The sequence below is a fragment of the Microtus oregoni genome, unplaced genomic scaffold (genome assembly GCF_018167655.1).
Source record: "Microtus oregoni isolate MIOR12 unplaced genomic scaffold, Mior012 000013F_ref0000133, whole genome shotgun sequence".
Taxonomy (NCBI): Eukaryota; Metazoa; Chordata; class Mammalia; order Rodentia; family Cricetidae; genus Microtus; species Microtus oregoni.
In genome coordinates this window covers 24020377-24042461 of record NW_024543072.1, presented here as the reverse complement: position 1 = coordinate 24042461, position 22085 = coordinate 24020377, and the positions used below count along the sequence as shown (strand labels likewise).

Here is a 22085-nt window from a genome sequence, read left to right as displayed (position 1 = left end):
GGGTGTGTGGAGGATGGGTATACATTACTTAGGGCAGCAGAGTTCTCAACCTACCTTTGTCTACTGAGAAATAGGCATCCACTGCCTCCAGTCCAAAGGTTAAACCGCCCAAGTTATCTTCATCAGCAGCCTGGCACACGGCAATCGTCGTCCCTACTGGGATTTCTTCATCCAGCGTGATGTTGACGTTATGATGCAGAGTTGAGTTGGTGGAGGTGACACTCCAGACCCCATTTTCAACACTAAATAAGCTTGTTTCAAAAGGAAATGTTCTTAGCATGGTACCCACCAGCTGTCATTTCCATACCTGTGTTGGTAAAGGGGGGAGGGGCAGACTGGAGAGAGTGGGGCATGATGGAAATCATATTTATCCACAAGTATCTAAACCTCTTCCTGATCTTAGCTCCAGATTACCTAAAGCCCTAAGGCTTATCGTGGGCTACTCATTCTTCCCAACAGGGGCTTCCCTGGGAAGTAACTACCATGTTTGTCTCCATTTTATAGACGTGAAAACTGAGAATTGAAGAAGTGAAGTAACTTTCAGAAGGTGGCTAAGAGAGGGTTAGGACACAGACTTCTTTTGCTCTAGACCCTGTGTGCACGGTTACTGTGTTCTTACCCTTCGAGCACGCGCCACCATCTTCATAGAGCAGCTAACACTCAACATGCTTTTGTAGACTCACTAGCTACAACATTGACTAGAATCTCCCTTGAGAGAAATAAGAGCTAAGCCAGAAAGTCAGGGATTAAGGATGTACTGCATGAATAACCCCTTATTTTATTGCAATTTCAATATAGTTTATACTTTAAAACTATTTTTGCTTTTAGTTTCTAAGTAAGCCTTTTCTTAGACTCTTGTGTCTTATGTGGTTGTTTGTACAACGCTTGCTTATTTTCTTTCTCAGTTAAAAAGAAGGAAAAGAAGGAAGGAGGGAACGATGTTTTCAAGGTCAGATCAAATAATGTGCTGTCTTTCCTTACCTACAGGCAAGAGTGGGGTCCTTATTGTTGACATTGATGAGGAAAATCTTCAGATTCCCAGTAGCAAACAGTCCTCCAGGATCAACCACTTTAATAACCAGGGAAAAACTAAAGGCACAGCCACAAAAAAAAGATGGTTAAGACTTGAAAAATAGCAGGCCTCCAGAGACGCAGAACCTAGCAGGCTGAACTGGCCAGCTACAACCATTGATTCCTTTGCTTGAGATGCCATTCAGACCAGATGTTTTAGCGGTTGGAAGTGGCTAACACTTTGGAAAGAAAGAAATGGGTCCAATCACCTGACCGAAGAGGCCTTAGCTTTTAAGACATTTGCCAAGTACTGGCAGATATTAGCATGACACACAAATGCATGAAGTCTGTTTTTTTTTTAAAAAAAAAAAAAAGATTTGTTATTTCCTATAAATGTCTGGGGGTGGGGCTATAGAAATTTTTAGAGTTTTTGTAACAAATAGGATCATTCATAGTTATGGATTTGTACCCTTTAAATACTGAATTCTATTAAAGACTAACAGATGCCGAGGTTAAAGGGTTAGGAGTACCCCAGTGTGGTGGGGGACACATCATCCTGCCATCCAGGATAACATCTCCAGGCAGGAGGAGAGAGTGTTCAAGTCTACAGGGGGACTTAAACACACAGATAGAAAAGGAAGAAGCCTTCCAAACAAATTAGTCACCATAAGAAACATTAGGATTGCTACGTGGTTAACGAGTTTTTATTTCCCAGATACATGCGGAGGTTTGAGGGATGACTAATGAAATTAGAAAATGAAATTTTCATTATTAATGATGAACATTCTCATCCCCAGACTGTGACCCCTTGCGGTCATGTCTCCTGACTTTCCCAGTGCTTTCAGATTTGATCCCAACAAACTCTAGTTCCAAGCAAATTCAAAGAGTTACTTTCTTCTTCAGATAAAAAAAAAAAATCTATTTTACCTTTAAATATAGCAAAACTGACACCAAAATTCCCTCTCTGTTTCTCCATACCAATGTGTAACCACTTCCCAATTCCTTAATTTCTCTTTCAAGAAGTTGATAGCTTATGAAAAAAAGTATTGGAAAAAGCTAATAATCTACCTAAGCAAATCAACACATTTAAAAAATAATAATTCTAGCCAAGAATGGCAGTACATGTCCTTAGATTCAGCACTTGGGAGGCAGAGGCAGGGTGATCTCTCTGAGTTAAAGATCAGTCTGTTCTACATAGGGAGTCCCAGACCTGCCGAGGATACACAGTGAGACCCTGTCTCAAAAGAATAATAATTCTGAGAAGGCTTGCCTACGATAATGGGAATGATGGTATGGGCAATACCCACAGTACTCTAACTCAAATCCTGGGTTGTTTTGGCCTGTCTAGATGGTGACAGAGAGTGAAGGCCACGATGATCCTTCCAAACACTTTCTTTTTTTTTTATGTGACTATTTTTTTTAATTTTTTATTTTTTTATTGAAAAAAAAATTTCCGCCTCCTCCCAGCCTCCCATTTCCCTCCCCCTCCTCCCACTCCTCTCCCCTTCCCCCCACTTCTCTCCCCCTCCCTCTCCAGTCTGAAGAGCAGTCAGGGTTCCCTGCCCTGTGGAAAGTCCTAGGTCCTCCCCGCTCCGTCCATATCTAGGAAGGTGAACATCCAAACTGGCTAGGCTCCCACAAAGCCAGAACATGAAGTAGGATCAAAACCCAGTGCCATTGTCCTTGGCTTCTCAGCAGCCCTCATTGTCTGCCATATTCAGAGAGTCCTGTTTTATCCCATGCTTTTTCAGTCACAGTCCAGCTGGCCTTGGTGAGCTCCCAATAGATCAGCCCCACTGTCTCCGTGGGTAGGTGCACCCCTTGTGGTCCTGACTTCTTTGCTCATGTTCTCCCTCCTTCTGCTCCTTATTGGGACATTGGGAGCTCAGTCCGGTGCTCCAATGTAGGTCCAAATACTTTCAGAAGGACTCAAACAAGTGATTTCATAGCCCGATACCTCCTTTCAAGAAAGGAATTTTGAATTTTTATATTTTAAAAATTAACTATTAGAAAGTTAAATTAGTGCTAGTTAGATGGCCCTGCAGGTAAATTGCTTCCCTCTGCCTGAGCTTGACCCCTAGAACTCAAGCAAGGATAGAAGGGGAGAAGTAACTTCAAAGGTTGTGCTCAGACTTCCCCAAGTGCACCACAGTTTATGTGCCCTGCCACCCTCCACACACATCCACAAAACAAAAATTAAAAAGAGAGAGAGAAAATTGTTTTAAAAAATCAATTTTTATCTAAAATTTCCCTTATTTCAGTAAAGATCAACTCAAGAACACAAGCAAATCTGTATCCAGGAAAGGAAGGGAGGAAGGATGAGTGGAAGGAGAGAGACATGAAGGGAGGAAAGGGAAAGGAAGGGAGGGAAGAAAGAAGGGTATGACCACCAGAGATGGGAATAGATGGTCATCTTGGCCAAACAGCCATTAATGCTCTCGGTCTGCAATCAGATTCAATTTTCTACTCTCAGTTCCCCTGCTTTCAGAAATTAAAAAAGAAAGAAAGAAAAAGAAAGCTTTCCTTTTCACTTGCCCAGAAAAATATTCCTTTCCCAAAATTTAATTTACATTTGTCAACAAATCTTAAGACTTAAACATATCTATGGTAGCTCCCATGCTCTAGGGTAAGTAGAATTAACATAGTAAAATCTTACGAAAAGCAATCTACAGATTCAATGAAATGCCAAGCAAAATTCTTCACAGACCTAAAAAGAACTCTACTTAACTTTATATGGAAAAGCAAAAAACCCAGGATAGCCCAAACAGTGCTGTACAATAAAGAAACTTCTGGAGGCATCACAATCTCTGACTTCAAACTTTACTACAGAGCTACAGTACTTAAAACAGCATGGTACTGACATAAAAACAGACAGGAGGACCAAGGGAACCAAATCAAAGACCCAGATATTAATCCACACACATACGGACACCTGATTTTTGACAAAGAAGCAAAAAATATAAAATGGAAAAAAGAAAGCATATTTAACAAATGAATATCAACATGTAGAAGAATAAAAATAGATCCATATCTATCACTATGCACAAAACTCATGTCCAAATGGATCAAAGACCACAACATAAAGCCAGCCACACTGAACCTTATAGACGAGAAAGTGGAAAATACACTTGAACGCATTGGCACAAGAGACCACTTCCTAAATAAAACCCCAGCAGCACAGACTGTAGTAGGAGCTGCGGGTTGCATTCCACCACTCAGGTCCCGCAGCCACCGGCTAGCTTTACCCAAAATAACAACACACAAATTGTATTCACTTAAACACTGCTTGGCCTATTATATCTAGCCTCTTCTCTGCTAACTCTCCCACCTGGACTATCCCATTTCTAATAATGTGTGTAGCACCCCTAGGTGCACTTACCGGGAAGATTCTTGCCTATGTCTATCCTGGGTCAGAGCTTCATCGATCGCGTCTGCCCGGGAGAGGGGAGCATGGCCTCTGAGCTCACTTCCTCTTCCTCCTAGCATTCTGTTCTGTTTACTCCTTCCACCTATGTTTTAACCTATGAGGCCAAGCAGTTTCCTTATTACTTAACCAATGACCTTCCTCCATCAACAGACACTGAGAGAAACAACTAATAAATGGGACCTCCCGAAACTGAAAAGCTTCTGTAAAGCAAAAGACATGGTCAACAAGACAAAACGACAGCCTACAGAATGGGAAAAGATCTTCACCAACCCCACATTGGACAGAGGGTTGACCTCCAAATATACAAAGAACTCAAGACATTGGTCATCAAAAGAACAAATAGTCCAATTTGAAAAAAAAATGGAGTACAGACCTAAACAGAGAACTCTCAACAGAGGAATCTAAAATGGCTGAAAGACACTTAAGAAAATGTTCAACATCCTTAGCCATTAGAGAAATGCAAATCAAAACAACTCTGAGATTCCATCTTACATTGGAAAGAATGACCAAGATCAAAAACACTGATGACAACTTATGCTGGAGAGGATGTGGGGCAAAGGGAATAGTCATGCATTGCTGGTGGGAGTGGAAATTGGTACAACCCCTTTGAATTTCAGCGTGGTGATTTCTCAGAAAATTAAGAAACCTTCCTCAAGACCCAGCAATATCACTTTTAAGTATATACCAAAAGGATGCTCAATTGTGACACAAGGACATGTGCTCAACTATGTTTATAGCAGCATTGTTTGTCATAGCTAAAACCTGGAAACAAATCCCCCTCGACTGAAGAATGGATAAGGATAATTTGGTACATTTACACAATGGAGTACTACACAGCAGAAAAAAATAATGACATATTGAAAATTGCAGGCAAATGGATAGTGCTAGAAAACATCAATTGAGTGAGTTAACCCAGTCCCAGAAAAACAATAATCACATGTACTCACTCATAAGTGGCTTTTAGAGATAAAGCAAAGAAAACCAGCCTACAATTCACAATCCTAGAGAACCTGGACAACAATGAGGACAATAAGAGAGACATACATGGATCTAATCTACATGGGAAGTAGAAAAAGACAAGGTCTCCTGAGTAACTTGGGAATATGGGGACCACGAGAGATGGTTGAAGGGGAGGGAAGAGGAAGAGAGGGGAGGAGGGAAAAATTTATAGCTCAATAAAATCAATTTTAAAATATGGAAAATAAAGAAAAATATCTAGGGTAGGCCGGGTGATGATGGCTCACACCTTGGAGGCAGAGGCAGGCAGATCTCTGTGAGTTCAAGGCCAGCCTGGTCTATAGGGCAAGTTCTAGGACTGCTGTGGGACAATAGTTTTACCCTGTAAAGATTTGTTTCTTGTACTTGTTTAATAAAATGCTGTTTGATCAGTAACCAGGCAGGAAGCGGAGGCGAGGCAATGAGAACAGAATTCTGGGAAGAGGAAAGTTCAGTCTGCAGTTGTCACCCAGACACATAGGAAGCAAGATGTGACTATCTCACCAAAAAAGGTACCAAGCCATGTGGCTAACACAGACAAGTATTATGGGCTAATGTAAATTATAAGAGTTAATAAGAGGCCTTAGCTAATAGGCCAATCAGTTTATAATTAATATAGCCCTCTGTGTGGTTTTTTTGGGAGTGAATGACTGCAGGACTGGGTAGGACAGGAAACTCAGTCAACACAGGACAGTCCCTGAAGCTAGACAGAGAAACCCTGTCTCAAAAAACCAAAAATGTGTAGAGCCATAATCTGGTTGATGCAGTGCTGGGGAAATCAAAATTCAAGTACCAATAATGCTAGGGAAATGTTCTACCAGCTGAGCTTCACCCCCAGCTCCGAGACTGATGCTCATCGTGATGATGCATTTGTGGACCAGATTCTCCTTCTGTGGGACCTGAGTCTCCTTCCGCGGGACCCGAGTCTCCTTCCGCAGGACGTGATGTTTGACTTGTGGGCAGCTAGACTTAGCTGTGCCTTTGCTGTCCAGGAAGCAGCTCAGGATATTTTCCATTCTCAACTTTCATCGTCCCAAAGAATCACTTAAGAAAGGCAGGAGAAAGGTAACTGGAATGCCTTCAGAGTCCACTCCGCTTTCCTGGGAAGCACTTTGATGCAAAATATATAACTGAAGGGGGGTAGGCATTAAACCATTATAAAAATAAAAATGCTACCTTGAACCAGCAGTAACCCACTTAGCTGATGCAGAGGAAATAACCAAGTGGCCGAGTGCTAACTTCTCAAGAACAGAAGGCCGCTCCACATTACAAGCACCCGGAGAGGTGAACTGCTGACTTCCATGGCAGAGTACAAATAAAACTACCAAAATCGTCTTCGTGCTTCACTGTGACACACGCAGGTGACACCGAGAGGGTCCCCACAGATATCCAAAGTAGCAATGGTACAATTATTGGTGAGTGCCAATTTTGTTTTTGAGACAGTATCAAGAGCAACTTCATGTGAAAAGTATGTGAAGATCAGACAGGGAGATTTTTTTCTCAGGAGAGGAACTACAAGCCAAAGGACCAGCATTTCCAAAGAAAGCCCGGAACAGCGTTACCTTCTCATGTCCCTCTCAAAATCCAAAGCCGTTGCTGTGGAAATTGCCCCGGTGCTGTCGATGGTGAAGCCTGAGCTCTCCGGGGAAATGAAGTACTGTTTGTTGAACAAAAAAGAGAAAACAAAGCATTGCAGAGACACAACTGATTGCCTGGCGAGGTTCCTCAGCCTCTGAGAGCTAAGCCTCCACACTCCATGTACTCTGTGTGGCTCATCAACCACGAGCCCCATGCATTAGATGCTCAGAAAGTGTTGGCGGCAGCAGCAACAGTTGGCTGCTGCTACTGATGATGATGGTGATGATGATAATGATTATGAGATGATGATTTTGATGATAATGATGATGATAGAACTGTACTTTATTCAACTGACTTCCAATCAGACAACATGTTCTTAAAAACTAAGGAAAAAACAAACAAACAAACTTTCTGGTTTCTGCATTCTACATATTACCTGAGTATTTCTTATAACACCCTACTCAAAGCTAAAAGTCAAGAAAAGGGAGTTCCCTCGGGAAACCCACGCCAAGTGTTGAATGAACACAGAGATGGTCTGTGTGGATGGGATGCACTGGCTTTAGGGTCTGGGAAGAATCAAGGAGCTATGAGAAGAAGGAAAGCAGACATCCTCAGCACCCACTCATTAGATTCTGCCTGTTCAGGTACAGTGTTATCAAGATTCCCATAGCCTACTGAATTTTGACCTCATCTCCCCTTCAGCCATTTTGTTCAGAGTTCCAAGTGCATTAACACTGGAGTCTCAGCATCCTAGGTCATTGGTGTTGATTTTATCCCATTGCACAAACAAGAAATCCAAGGCTTGGAAAATTCCAGAGTCTTGCCTTGACCAGCATCCCTAAGACACGTTCCTGACCCCACCCCCAACAGAGCAGGTGAGGCCAGGGTTCTAATACAGGTGAAAATCAACTTTGAGAAAAAGCCAGAAGAAAAAAGCCCACAAGAAGCTTAATATCCAGACGCACAGAGGCGGAGCGGCGGCGGCCAGACGCACAGAGGCGGAGCGGCGGCGGCCAGACGCACAGAGGCGGAGCGGCGGCGGCCAGACGCGGCGGAGCAACACCGCATACAGGAAGAGGCTTTCGGGGACCAGCGCAGAGGCAGACCCAAGCGGCGGGAACAGGCGTGCAATAAGGAGAGCAGATCGCCCTACTACAATCGAATCAAAGAGGTAGGCCTTTGGTTGGCCAGGTCACTGGCACAAGGGGAGCCTGGTCCTGTCCTGAAGATCCTTCAGAGGGGTGAGAGGGTTCTTGGCCTGCAGCAGGAACCACGAAAGAGAGTGAGGGCATTTTGTAAGCGGAGCCCTTGGCCAGCAGGGAAACCTGATCCGGTTTTTAAAGGTCCCATTGGATAGGATCAATAGGAGGAGATGGGCAGGCGCCAAGGCAAGAATTCTCCCAATAATCCAAAAAACAACATGAAAACATCAGAACCCAATGATCTTACAACAGAAGTATTTGAACAACCTAACACAGAAGAAATGGAAAAAATCGACTTTATGAAGATAATAGAGTCCCTTAAACAACATGTAAAAAATGCCCTTATAGAAATGGATGAGAAGTATAACAAAAAGTTTGAAGAAATGAGTAAATACGTACATGATACCCTGGGAAACCAAGAAAAAACCATCAAACAGGTAATGGAAACAGTTCAAGAATTGAAAACTGAAATGAAGGAAAAGAAGAAAATACAAACTGAGGACCAGCTGGATATGGAAAATCTAGGCCAACGAGCAGAGTCTACAGAAACAAGCATAATCAATAGAATACAAGAGCTAGAAGAAAGACTCTCAGATGCTGAGGACACCATAGAGAAAATAAACGAACAGATCAAAGAAAACAGCAAAGCCAACAAATTCTCAACACAAAACATTCAGGAACTATGGGACACAATAAAAAAACCAAACCTAAGAATAATAGGAATAGAAGAAGGAGAAGAGTCACAGCTCAAAGGCCCAGAAAATATTTTGAACAAAATTATGGAAGAAAACTTTCCCAACTTAAAGAAAGATATTCACTTAAATATTCAAGAAGCATACAGAACACCAAACAGACTGGATCAAAGAAAAACATCTCCTCGCCATATAATAATCAAAACACAAAATATACAGGTTAAAGAAAAAATATTAAGAGCTGCAAAAGAAAAAGGGCAAGTAACTTATAAAGGTAAACCGATCAGACTTACACCTGACTTCTCGATGGAAACTATGAAAGCCAGAAGGTCCTGGATAGAGGTTCTGCAGAAGCTAAGAGACCATGGATGCAAACCCAAACTACTATACCCAGCCAAGCTATCATTCATTATCAATGGAGAAAACAAAACATTCCAGGATAAGAACAAATTTAAACAATACGTAGCCACAAATCCAGCCCTACAGAAAGTAATAGAAGGAAAATCGCAACCCAAGGAATCCAACACTGCCAACACTGCCTACAATAACCCAGGCATCTAATGACCCTTCACGAGCACATCTCAAAGAAGGGAGACAATCTCTACTACCAAAAGCAATAAGAATAACCGGAGTAAACAACCACTGGTCATTAATATCACTTAATATTAATGGGCTCAATTCACCTATTAAAAGGCACAGGCTAAAAGATTGGATACGAAAACAGGATCCAACATTCTGCTGTTTGCAAGAAACACATCTCAACCACAAAGACAGGCACCTACTCAGAGTAAAGGGTTGGGAAAAGGTGTTTCAAGCAAATGGTCCTAAGAAAAAAGCAGGTGTGGCCATACTAATTTCTAACAAAACTGACTTCAAACTAAAATCAATCAGAAGAGACCGAGACGGTCACTTTATACTCATAACAGGAACAATTCATCAGGAGGAGGTCTCAATCCTGAATATATACGCCCCCAATATAAAAGCACCTACTTATGTAAAAGAAATATTACTAGAACTCAAGGCAGACATCAAACCACACACACTAGTAGTAGGAGACTTCAACACACCTCTCTCTCCAAGGGACAGGTCAATCAGACAGAAACCTAATAGAGAATTAAGAGAATTATTGGAGGTAATGAAGCAAATGGACTTAACAGACATCTATAGAACATTCCACCCAAATAGGAAAGAATATACCTTCTTCTCTGCAGCTCATGGAACCTTCTCAAAAATTGACCACATACTCGGAAACAAAGGAAACCTCCACAGATACAAAAAAATATCAGTGTCCACCTGTGTCTTATCAGATCATCACGGATTAAAATTAGAAGGCAACAACCACGCTGCCCCCAAAAAACCGACAAACTCATGGAAACTGAACAGTCAACTACTGAACCACACCTGGGTCAAGGAAGAAATCAAGAAAGAAATTAAAGTCTTCCTTGAATTTAATGAAAATAAAGGGACAACATACTCAAACCTATGGGACACAATGAAAGCAGTGCTAAGAGGAAAGTTCATAGCACTAAGTGCCCACTTAAAGAAAACGGAGAATGCATACATTGGGGACTTAACAACACACCTGAAAGCTCTAGAAAAAAAAGAAGCAGACGCGCCCAGGAGAAGTAGAAGACTGGAAATAATAAAACTGAGGGCTGAAATCAACAAAATAGAAACACAGAAAACAGTCCAAAGAATCAATGAAACAAAAAGCTGGTTCTTGGAGAAAATCAACAAGATCGACAAACCCCTATCCAAACTAATTAAACGACAGAGAGAGAACACGCAAATAAATAAGATCAGAAATGAAAAGGGGGACATAACCACAGACACAGAGGAAATTCAGAGAATCATTAGATCTTACTACAAAAGCCTGTATGCCACAAAACTGGAAAATACAAAAGAAATGGACATTTTTTTAAATAAGTACCACATACCAAAGCTAAACCAAGACCAGGTGAATGATCTAAATAGACCGGTTTCTCGCGAAGAATTAGAAATGGTTATCAAAAATCTCCCTTCGAAAAAAAGCCCAGGACCAGATGGTTTCAATGCAGAATTCTACCAGAACTTCCAAGAAGAACTAATACCTATACTCCTTAATGTATTTCACAATATAGAATCAGAAGAGTCATTGCCAAATTCCTTTTATGAAGCTACAGTTACCCTGATACCAAAACCACAAAAAGACCCAACCAAGAAAGAGAATTACAGACCGATCTCACTCATGAACATCGACGCAAAAATTTTCAATAAAATACTGGCAAACCGAATCCAAGAACACATAAGAAAAATTATCCATTATGATCAAGTAGGCTTCATCCCAGAGATGCAGGGCTGGTTCAACATACGCAAATCTATCAATGTAATCCACCATATAAATAAACTGAAAGAAAAAAACCATATGATCATTTCACTAGATGCTGAAAAAGCATTCGACAAAATTCAACACCCCTTTATGATAAAGGTCTTGGAGAGAATAGGGATACAAGGGTCCTACCTAAATATAATAAAAGCTATTTACAGCAAGCCAACAGCTAACATTAAATTAAACGGAGAAAAACTCAAAGCCATCCCACTTAAATCAGGAACACGACAAGGATGTCCACTCTCTCCATACCTCTTCAATATAGTGCTTGAAATTCTAGCAATAGCAATAAGACAACATAAGGAGATCAAGGGGATTCGTATTGGAAAGGAAGAAGTTAAGCTTTCGTTATTTGCAGATGATATGATAGTATACATAAGCGACCCCAAAAATTCTACCAAAGAACTCCTACAGCTGATAAACAGCTTTAGTAATGTGGCAGGATACAAGATCAACTCCAAAAAATCAGTTGCCTTCCTATACACTAAGGATAAGGAAGCAGAGAGGGAAATCAGAGAAGCATCACCTTTCACGATAGCCACAAATAGCATAAAATACCTTGGGGTAACCCTGACCAAGGAAGTGAAAGATCTACTCGACAAGAACTATAAGTCTTTGAAGAAAGAAATTGAAGAAGACACCAGAAAATGGAAAGACCTCCCTTGCTCTTGGATTGGGAGGATCAACATAGTAAAAATGGCAATTCTACCAAAAGCAATCTATAGATTCAATGCAATCCCCATCAAAATCCCATCAAAATTCTTCACAGATCTGGAGAAGACAATAATCAACTTTATATGGAAAAACAAAAAACCCAGGATAGCCAAAACAATCTTATACAATAAAGGATTGTCTGGAGGCATTACCATCCCTGACTTCAAACTCTATTACAGAGCTACAGTATTGAAAACAGCTTGGTATTGGCATAAAAACAGAGAAGTCGACCAATGGAATCGAATAGAAGACCCTGACATTAACCCACAAACCTATGAACACCTGATCTTCGATAAAGGAGCTAAAAGTATACAATGGAAAAAAGAGAGCATCTTCAACAAATGGTGCTGGCAAAACTGGATGTCAATCTGTAGAAGAATGAAAATAGATCCATATCTATCACCATGCACAAAACTCAAATCCAAATGGATTAAAGACCTCAATATCAGTCCGAACACACTGAACTTGATAGAAGAGAAAGTGGGAAGTACTCTACAGCACATGGGCACAGGAGACCACTTCCTATGTATAACCCCAGCAGCACAGACACTAAGGGCATCATTGAATAAATGGGACTCCCTGAGGCTGAGAAGCTTCTGTAAAGCAAAGGACACTGTCACTAAGACAAAAAGACAACCCACTGACTGGGAGAAGATCTTCACCAACCCTGCTACTGACAAAGGTTTGATCTCCAAAATATATAAAGAACTCAAGAAACTAGACCGTAAAAGGCTAATCAACCCAATTATAAAGTGGGGCACTGATCTGAACAGAGAATTCTCAACAGAAGAACTTCAAATGGCCAAAAGACACTTAAGGTCATGCTCAACTTCCTTAGCGATCAGGGAAATGCAAATCAAGACAACTTTAAGATACCACCTTACACCTGTCAGAATGGCGAAAATAAAAAACACCAATGATAGCCTTTGCTGGAGAGGTTGTGGAGAAAGGGGTACACTCACCCATTGCTGGTGGGAATGCAAACTTGTGCAACCACTCTGGAAAGCAGTGTTTCGGTTTCTCAGGAAATTCGGGATCAACCTACCCCTGGATCCAGCAATACCACTCTTGGGAATATACCCAAGAGAGGCCCTATCATACAACAAAAGTATATGCTCAACTATGTTCATGGCAGCATTGTTTGTAATAGCCAGAACCTGGAAACAACCTAGATGCCCTTCAACGGAAGAATGGATGAAGAAAGTATGGAATATATACATATTAGAGTATTACTCAGCAGTAAAAAACAAGGACTTCTTGAATTTTGCATACAAATGGATGGAAATAGAAAACACTATCCTGAATGAGGTAAGCCAGACCCAAAAAGAGGAACATGGGATGTACTCACTCATATTTGGTTTCTAGCCATAAATAAAGGACATTGAGCTTATAATTCATGTTCCTAGAGAAGCTAAATAAGAAGGTGAATCCAAAGACAAACACATAGGCATCCTCAGGAATATTAACCTTCATCAGGCGATGAAAGGAGACAGAGACAGAGACCCACACGGGAGCACCGGACAGAAATCTCAAGGTCCAAATCAGGAGCAGAAGGAGACGGAGCACGAGCAAGGAACTCAGGACCACGAGGGGTGCACCCACACACTAAGACAATGGGGATGTTCTATTGGGATCTCACCAAGGCCAGCTGGCCTAGGTCTGAAAAAACATGGGATAAATCCGGACTAGCTGAACATAGCGGACAATGAGGAATACTGAGAATTCAAGAACAATTGCAGTGGGTTTTTGATCCTACTGCACGTTCTGGCTTTGTGGGAGCCTAGGCAGTTTGGATGCTCACCTTACGAGACCTGGATAGAGGTGGGCAGTCCTTGGGCTTCCCACAGGTCAGGGAACCCTGATTGCTCTTCGAGCAGATGAGGGAGGGGGAATTGATCGGGGGAGGGGGAGGGAAATGGGAAGCGGTTGTGGGGACGAGGCAGAAATCCTTAATAAATAAATAAATTTAAAAAAAAAAAAAAAAAAAAAAAGAAGCTTAATATCAGGAATTAATTAAACCAAGTGCTACTGACTTAATAATTATGTATACTCGGGGATAATTTAATAGAGAAAATTAAACCCAGAAGGATTGCGAAGCATACTAAAAATCATTTGGAGAAATTAGTGACCTTTACATTGATCAATTTTCTGATGAATCACCATATTCTGACTAATTTCCGTTCATACCTTCGATGCCTACCCATCTAAATAAGATTGAGCTGATTGCTGCTGCTTCTATAGCACAATGTAGAATATTAGCATTCTGGAATGGCAGGCATATTCATCACATTCTTCCATTTAGGGCAAACGTGGGAATAATGATGCCTGATTCATAAGGGACCCACAAGGATGGCTGGAAATTAAATGACCTAAGAGGCTCACCAACACTGTCTGCCTATATACAAATATGCATAATTTTTAAAAAGACACCCACATTTCTGCTTGTAGCTACTCAACATTTGCAATTTCAGATTTAATTTATTACAGGAGTGTCAACATTTTTTCAAACTATATATTGGAAAGTCATGTTTTGTATGGTTGATTTTCCACAAAAGAAAGTCCTCTTCAAAAAATATCTTGATGGTGCTGATGTGAGCAATTCCCTTCCGTGTTCCGGGAAGGCTAGAAACGGTGGTTGCTAAGCAGCCAGGGCAATCACCAAGAAAGCCACCTAAATGAAGTACACCCTGAACAGAAAAGCCATCTAAGGGATGAGAAATTAATTCTCTGGGACTGAGTAAATTATATTCATTGTCCTGGGCCTTTGTTTTTAAAAATCAGCATTTTTGTCTGTAATTACCATAAATTTGGGAGGAACTATTTAGCCATAAAAGTAACATGGGCATCCTCATTCTCGGATTCCAAGATATGAGAACAGATTCCAGGACCCGAAGAGAGGCAGAGCAAGGCAGTAAGCCTTCAGTCTACCTGAATGCACTAATTCAGAATTCATTCCCTTTGAAAGCTTGATCATTAATTACTTATTTTTTTTTCTTTGTTTCTATTTTCTATTCTAAATCCTAGAGTTTGATTATTTCTTGCCATTTACTCCTTTGGGGGAAATATTTGTTTCTTTTGCTCTAGATCCTTCGAATGTACCATTAATTGACTAATATGAGATCTTTGCACATTTTTGTGTTTTGTTTTAGCTTTCTTTTGTTTTGCTTTTTTGAGACTGAATTTCTTTGTGTAGCCCAGGGTGCCCTAGAACTCATTCTGTAGACCAAGCTGGCCTCCAACACAAAGATCCACCTGCCTCTGCCTTCCAAGTGCTGGGGTTAAAGGTGTGTGCCGCCACTGCCTGGTTCCAAGTGTTTAATGTAGACTTTTGATGTTATAAACTACCCTATTAGAACAACCTGCAGAGTGTTCCAAATGAAACCATGCTGTGTTTTCATTTCTATTCAATTCCAAAAAAGTCTTTCATTTCTGTCTTGACCCATTTTACATTCGATAATGAGTTGCTCAATTCCCATGAGTTTGTAACATTTCTGTTGTTTCTCTTATTGTTGCTACCCAATTTTGATTTGTGATGGTCGAATTTGATGCAGAGTAGCATTTCAATCTTCTTGTGTCTGTTGAGACTTGCTTTGTGTCTAAGTACATGATTGATTTTGGAGAAAGTTCCATGAGGTGCAGAGAAGACGGTATATCCTTTCGTATATGGGGAAAATGTCCTGTTCATGTCTGCTAGATCCATTTGGTTTATGATATCTGTTAGCTCCAGTGTTTTCTGTTTAGTTTTGTCTGGATGACGCATCTACAGAGAGGGTACTGAAGTCTCCCACTGTCATTGTGGGTCAATTCGTGATTTAAACTACAGTAGTGTTTCTTTTATGAACTTTGTTGCCCTTGTGTTTGGTTCATGGATGTTAATTGCACTGTCCTCTTCATGAATTTTTCCTTGGATGAGTACATAGTTTCATTCACTATTTCTGTGGTTTTGGTTGAGAGTCTATTTTGTCAGGTACTAAAATGGATCTTGTTTCATAGATCCATTTGCTTGAAATATTTTCCATCTTTTTGCCCTAAAGGAGATGTCTATCCTTGATGTTAAGGCGTGTTTCTTGAATGCAGCCGAAGGATGGATCCTGTTTCACATCTGTTCTGATAGTCCGTGTCTCTCTTTATTGGTGCATTGGTACCCTTGAAGCTGAGCGTTACCAATAGCAGTGTTTGTTGATTTCTATTATTTTGTTATTGTGCTGTGGGGTTTTCTCCCTCTTCTTTTGATTTGCTTGGCTGATATCATTTATTCCTCTTTTCTTGGGTGTGCTCTCTTTAAGTTGAAGTTTTCCTTCAAGTACTGTCTTATAATTAAATAAGGGTTTTTTATTGTTTCTACTGACAGGTCCTTTGCATATACATTATGACTTCCAGTTTTGGGCTTTTATGGAATTTTTGTCGTGTATGTGTGTGTGTGAGTGTGTGTGTGTGTGTGTGTGTGTGTGTCTGCATCTATATGTTTCTTGTGCTTTTTCTTTGGCTCTTTTTTGTATTTTTGTTATATTTCAATTAGTTTGTTTTTTATTTATCTCATTTTATTTTATGATTATTCCTTAGATGTCTTTTTTTAACAAGAGACAGAAAGGATGAATGTACAGATGGAATGAAAGATGAATGGGAACTGGGAGGAGTAGGTGGAGGGGAACCATAATCAGAATATATAAGAATAGATGAAGTTGGGGGGGGGGAAGTGGTGGAGGGGCATGAGAGGAATTAGCGGGAAGGAGTAGGGGGGATTTCATCAAAATACATAAAATGTATGTGTGACAGTCTCAAACAACAGAAATCAGAGACTGGAGAAGGAGAAAAACCAAGATTATTATTTTCCTGAATCAATGTTAACATTAGCTAATGCTTATGGGGTGACCTGGGCCAAGTCACCAGTGATGTCAGCCTGATGATGTGGTAACACAAGGATGTGCTCTATGAAAGTGTTGGGCCACAGCCACACATTTACTGGGACTCCTGCAGTCCCAGGGCCACAAATGAGACACACTAAGCTAACCTTCTGTGTGTATCATCTAGCTTAACCTTCATTATAACCCTGAGATAGACATTAATAGTAATTGTTTTATAATTAAAGAAACTAAGTTATGGAGAAATTATAAGACTTGCCTAGAGACACGAAGCCAGAAAGTAGAAAGTCCAGAAACTCACATAAACCATATAAACTCAGAATGTGCTGATGTTCAGATTACCATGTCTCATTTGGTAGACTAACCCAGAGAAAGATTTCTGAATGAGGATCAATGCAGATAATATTTCAGCAGGCTGGCCTGGATCTTCTTGCCTCAGTCTACTGTGCATGGCAGCTGAAGATGTGAGCCTCCTTGCCCATCAGCCCTGAGCATTTCCTGAAACAGGGGCTCTGTGTTTACCCTTGAAAGTCCTGGGCATCATTTTATTTCCTCTAAAGTGAACTCATTTTGTAAACCAAAGCAATAGTTTTCCAATGTGTACTAGACTATGTAAGATCCTGCTCCTTCCTAATGCTCCTTTGTGCTTGCCATGTTGCCAGCTAAATGGGAAATGGAATGTTATGTGCTGTGTCTAGTTTGGTTTCTGGACCTGGTAGTCTTTGTTTTTGGTGTGCATCTTAGGAATTCCCCAGAAATAGATCCTGAGATGGAAATGAGTGTGCAAGTGATTGAGCACTACTAGACGATGGAGGCAAGAGGAAAGGGGAGAGAACCCAAGCCCAAGTGCCATCTCAGGGTCTCAGAGGCAATCCAGCCTGGTCCTTCCCCAGTGTGCTTGGGACTGTCCTCATTGAGGAAGAAAAAATGACATCTGTATATAGTGAAGGGTTTTCCCAGGAAGATGTAAATTTCTGGGTGCTTTCTGCTGTCAAAACCACAAAAATACCTCGGAAATGTCTTTCTTCTGACTATTGGAAGCTAAATCCTAGTGTGATCAGGGGGTGGAGTGTACCACAGAAAATATCCAAAGAAATCAGGAAGAGCACAGTTAACGGTCTGCCACAGTCCCTGAAACCTCTTTCATTAGAGAAGCAGAAACCCTAGTAGGATTAGCAGCTATATTTTGAAACCAATTACTTTCTATGTGATTAACATTTAATTATGTTCCCTGTCCTCCATTAGCTATGAAGGGGAAACAGCTTTGTTTTAACTCTAGATTATTTGTAACTGTAATAATCCATGTTAATTGTCAACTTGACCAAATCTGGGACTCATATGAGCGATCCACCCACTGTAGATGGTGCCATTCCCTCTGCAGGGGACTCTAGGATCTGTAAGTAGAGAAGTAGAGCTGGAAGGCAGCATGCATGCATTTCCTCTTCTCTTGACTTCCCTGCCATGATGAGTGGTAACCTGATGTGTAAGGTGTCACTAGAAATCCTAGGAACACCTTTACAGTACTCAGGTCTGTGCCCACTAAAATGCCATTATGTACTGGCTGCAACCCAAAAATTAATTTTTCCAGAGATTTGGGTTCCATTGGTCTAGCATTCAATTTATTGAAATCATCCCACTTAATCTTATTATTGGAATTATTGAATTATACCGTTCCTTAGTTGTTTCAAAAAATGTCTTCAGAGATACCTTAAAATAATGAAATAAATCCTCCCAAAAGCAATTACTGCATTTTAATATTTAGTCTTATAAATAATTATTTCAAACATGGGTGTGGAATACTTTTCTTGTCTCATCTTCTTGGGCCTCCCATACATTGCTGATTTTAAATGGGTCAGTCAATAGTGGATCTTCATTTGCCATATATGAATAGACTTAAATTATTATTACACCTTTATGTGGGTAAATCCTTGCCAAATCTTCATTTTCCTTCACTTCCCATATCCTGAATAGTCACACTTGGGCAACTGTGTCTTTATAAGATAAAAGCCTTAATTCCTAGAAAACATCATCAGAATCTACATATTCGCAACTGAGAAAACGAACAGGTAATAGTTTATTGTGTGACTGTTTGGTGTCTGTTGCTTATTGCAAAATGACATTAAGCAATGGTGCACCTTCTGGCTACAGTATGTTACAACCTGCCATCTTGTGGAGGATGTTGCAAGATGTGCAACTGTGAAGTAAATACCGAGCCAAAACTGTATTAAGAACATGATTATGGCTTTCTCCAATCATCTGCCTTTCATGTGAAGGATTAAAGATGTTTTTTCTAGATAATTAGAGCTTTTCCTAAAACCACTTTCCCCCAATCGCATAGTTATTTCAAGCAAAATTATGTTTTAGCTTGAATAGTTCAGATAATTGTCTCCATTCTCAACTTCATTTGGCTGGTGTAGCCTTAAACTAAATATTTCATCACATCTGAGAACTTTCTGAGAATACTTTATTATGCAATTTCAATCCCTTCTCTGTTCCCCCCTCAATATCTTTGTATCAAAATGAAAAAAGTTCTAAAGTGTCATTAGGTACAGCTTAAAAATTAATTTTCCCAGTGCTCTTGTAAAACATTTCTCGACAGTCTACCATGCATGAAGAAAGAGACCGGTGCCTGTGTCTGTGAAATGAAAACACAAACCTAGCCAATCAATCTTACAAGAGTATTGATATTAGTACTACAAGTTAAAGAAGTATACACGAGGCATCCTTTAGTATGCATGGTATGATTTGAATAATAAATGTCCCCTATAGGCTCATGTATTTGAACATGTTCCCAGTTAGTGATACTATTTGGAGGGGTTATGGAATATTTGGAGGTGAAACATCACTGGGGGTTTAGGGTTTTAGACCCTCAAGCTACTTTCCGTGTGTGAACAAAATGTGATTGGCCAGCTCCCTATTCTTGATACCATGCCATTTCTTCCCCACAGGGAGGATTCTAAACCCCTGGAGCCATAAGCTACAATAAAACCACTCTTCCTTAAGCTGCTTTTGGTCATGGTATTTTATCCCAAGATCAGAAAAGGAGTTAATACACTGTGTGGTTTGGCACTAGGATGCTTTTTCATAAGTGAGCTGATTTGTGTAGCTAGGCACCGTCCACATAAGCATCAAAATATCTTTGTTGGTTTTCTTTTATTTTGTTGGCTGTTAGTTTGTACAGGTATAGCAGAGCCAAATATCCACTCTCCTATGATTAATCCTAAATTCCAGATACCTACATAGTAATCCTTGGGGAATCTGTTCTATCCTCCCACTTCCCTTTCTGAACACTCACAAAAGCAGTTCTGAAGGCATTCCCAAGACACTTCCTGATCCCAACCACATGACTTCTCTGATTCTTTGCTCAATGGCAGCGGCTGGTTAAAATTTGAATCTACATTTTCCAAGATACCTTCCAAAGGAATGCATCAATCAGTACAGACTCTCTACATATGGCCTTACTTCAGAGATCAGCAAGTCATGTTTCATCGCACGTGCAACGATCACCAGTTCAGTCCTCATCCCTAGAGCAATTGTTCAACACAACTCATCCACCGGAACTCCCCAATGTGCCCTCAAGAATTCAGGCTTTCCTCACATCTCCCGTTTCTCGGAACAGTCCTTTCATCTTTTCATTTCTGTAGACAGGAAGAATGTTTTTTTTCCTTGGGTGTCTTCCCTGCGGCCCTCAAAGTCCCAAAATTTCCTAGCGCTGTATCTCTCTGCCTCTGGCCTTTTTGCCTACTTTACTGAGGAAAATGGAAGGCGTTCACAAATCAAAATCAAACACCGTCTATTTTAAATTATTGTCATCTTTAAAACTGTGATCCAATTCTCTGTGGAGTTGCTTAGCTCCGCCCCTTTGCAGCACTTGGCAGCGCCTGACACACCGCCGCTGGACTAGGTCTGTGGAACATGGAGCTCTGTCTTCTTCCTTAAGTTGTGTAAGCTCTCTTCTCAGAAGATTGCCTTGCACTTGTTAGCACCCAATACCTAATTCTTGAATCGACAAGAAAGAGAAAATGCCACTAGCATTTAGGAATTTTTTTTGTACCTGCGCCCTTTGGTTATGTTTCCACACAGCTCCTTCTCCCCTGCCTGGGTGTCTTTGTTCGTTGCCACAGCCCCCACTCTGGCGGTTAGCCTCACTTCAATTATTCTTTTTCTCTTCCCTTCCTGGAATACTTCCTTCAGCACAGACCTTGATAATAGTTCTCGTCTTCAAAAATGAAATGTTTCTCATGGCTCCACCTTGTCCCCCAGCTACTGGTCCACTTCTCTGCTCTATATCTTGGGGAAATTATTTGAAAATTATTTCTGCTGGCTGTTCCTGGTTTCTTCCCTTAGTAGGTCCCCAGTCACACTTTCATTCCCACTACTCCACTGAACAAAATTACTTGGTGCAATGGATTAACCATCAGTTTGGCATTTAGAATTGCCATGGAAACGATGTCTGGGCATGTCTGTGATGGAGTTTCCAGACTGGGTTCATTGCTATTGGAAGAGCTCCCCACCAAATGCAGGCAGCACCATTTAAAAGGTGAGGTACTTTACCAAATAAAAAGGAGGAAGCAGGATGTTCAGGTGGCTCTGTGGATAAAGATGTTTGCCACCAAGTGTGTCAGCCTAAGTTTGATCTCTGAAACCCATGTGGAGAAAAGAGGGAACTTCCAGAAATTGTCCTCTGACCTCCAACACATACACTGTAGAATGCATGAACCTGTGCTTACACACATACACACACACACATGCACACACACACACACACACACACACACACACACACACACACAAGGGATCTGAGTGTTGAGTCCTTGTATTGCTCCAAAGATTTGAACTAAGGGAAGCAAGAGAATGAAGAAAAGATAGACAGACACATAGACAGGAAAGCTATGATTCATGGTGGGACATTGAAAATAAGTCTTTCAATTTTTCTGCATGTTCAAAATTTTCATAGTAAAACATTGGAAAAATAAATAAAATCAAGTAATTTCCTACCACCCAAGTCTTCCTCCTCTCTCCCCATAACTATTATTGCTGTCCACCCAAATGGTTCCCCCACTTGGATTTTCATCTTGTACAGTTCTTTTTCACTCACACAGATGCTTTCTTGTTCTTTCTTATATAAATTACAGTATGCATCCCCTGTGCAAACAGAATCCCACACCAATCAGAAAATACAGTTTATTCTTGTATTTTTCAAGAGCCCTTGTAAGTTGACCCCTAATTGTATTT

The 22085-nt window shown here is 40.7% G+C and overlaps 1 protein-coding gene across 1 annotated transcript in view; it reads right to left on the bottom strand.

Annotated features, from left to right (window-relative positions):
* Positions 1 to 22085, bottom strand: part of LOC121455385 (cadherin-related family member 3-like) — a 91333-nt gene that overhangs the window by 38630 nt on the left and 30618 nt on the right. The window contains exons 6-8 of the mRNA XM_041663046.1: positions 6997 to 7091; positions 982 to 1089; positions 55 to 251 (exon numbers count right to left, since the gene is read on the bottom strand). Coding sequence (XP_041518980.1) covers positions 55 to 251; positions 982 to 1089; positions 6997 to 7091 — 400 coding nt within the window. The remainder of the gene's footprint in view (positions 1 to 54; positions 252 to 981; positions 1090 to 6996; positions 7092 to 22085) is intronic.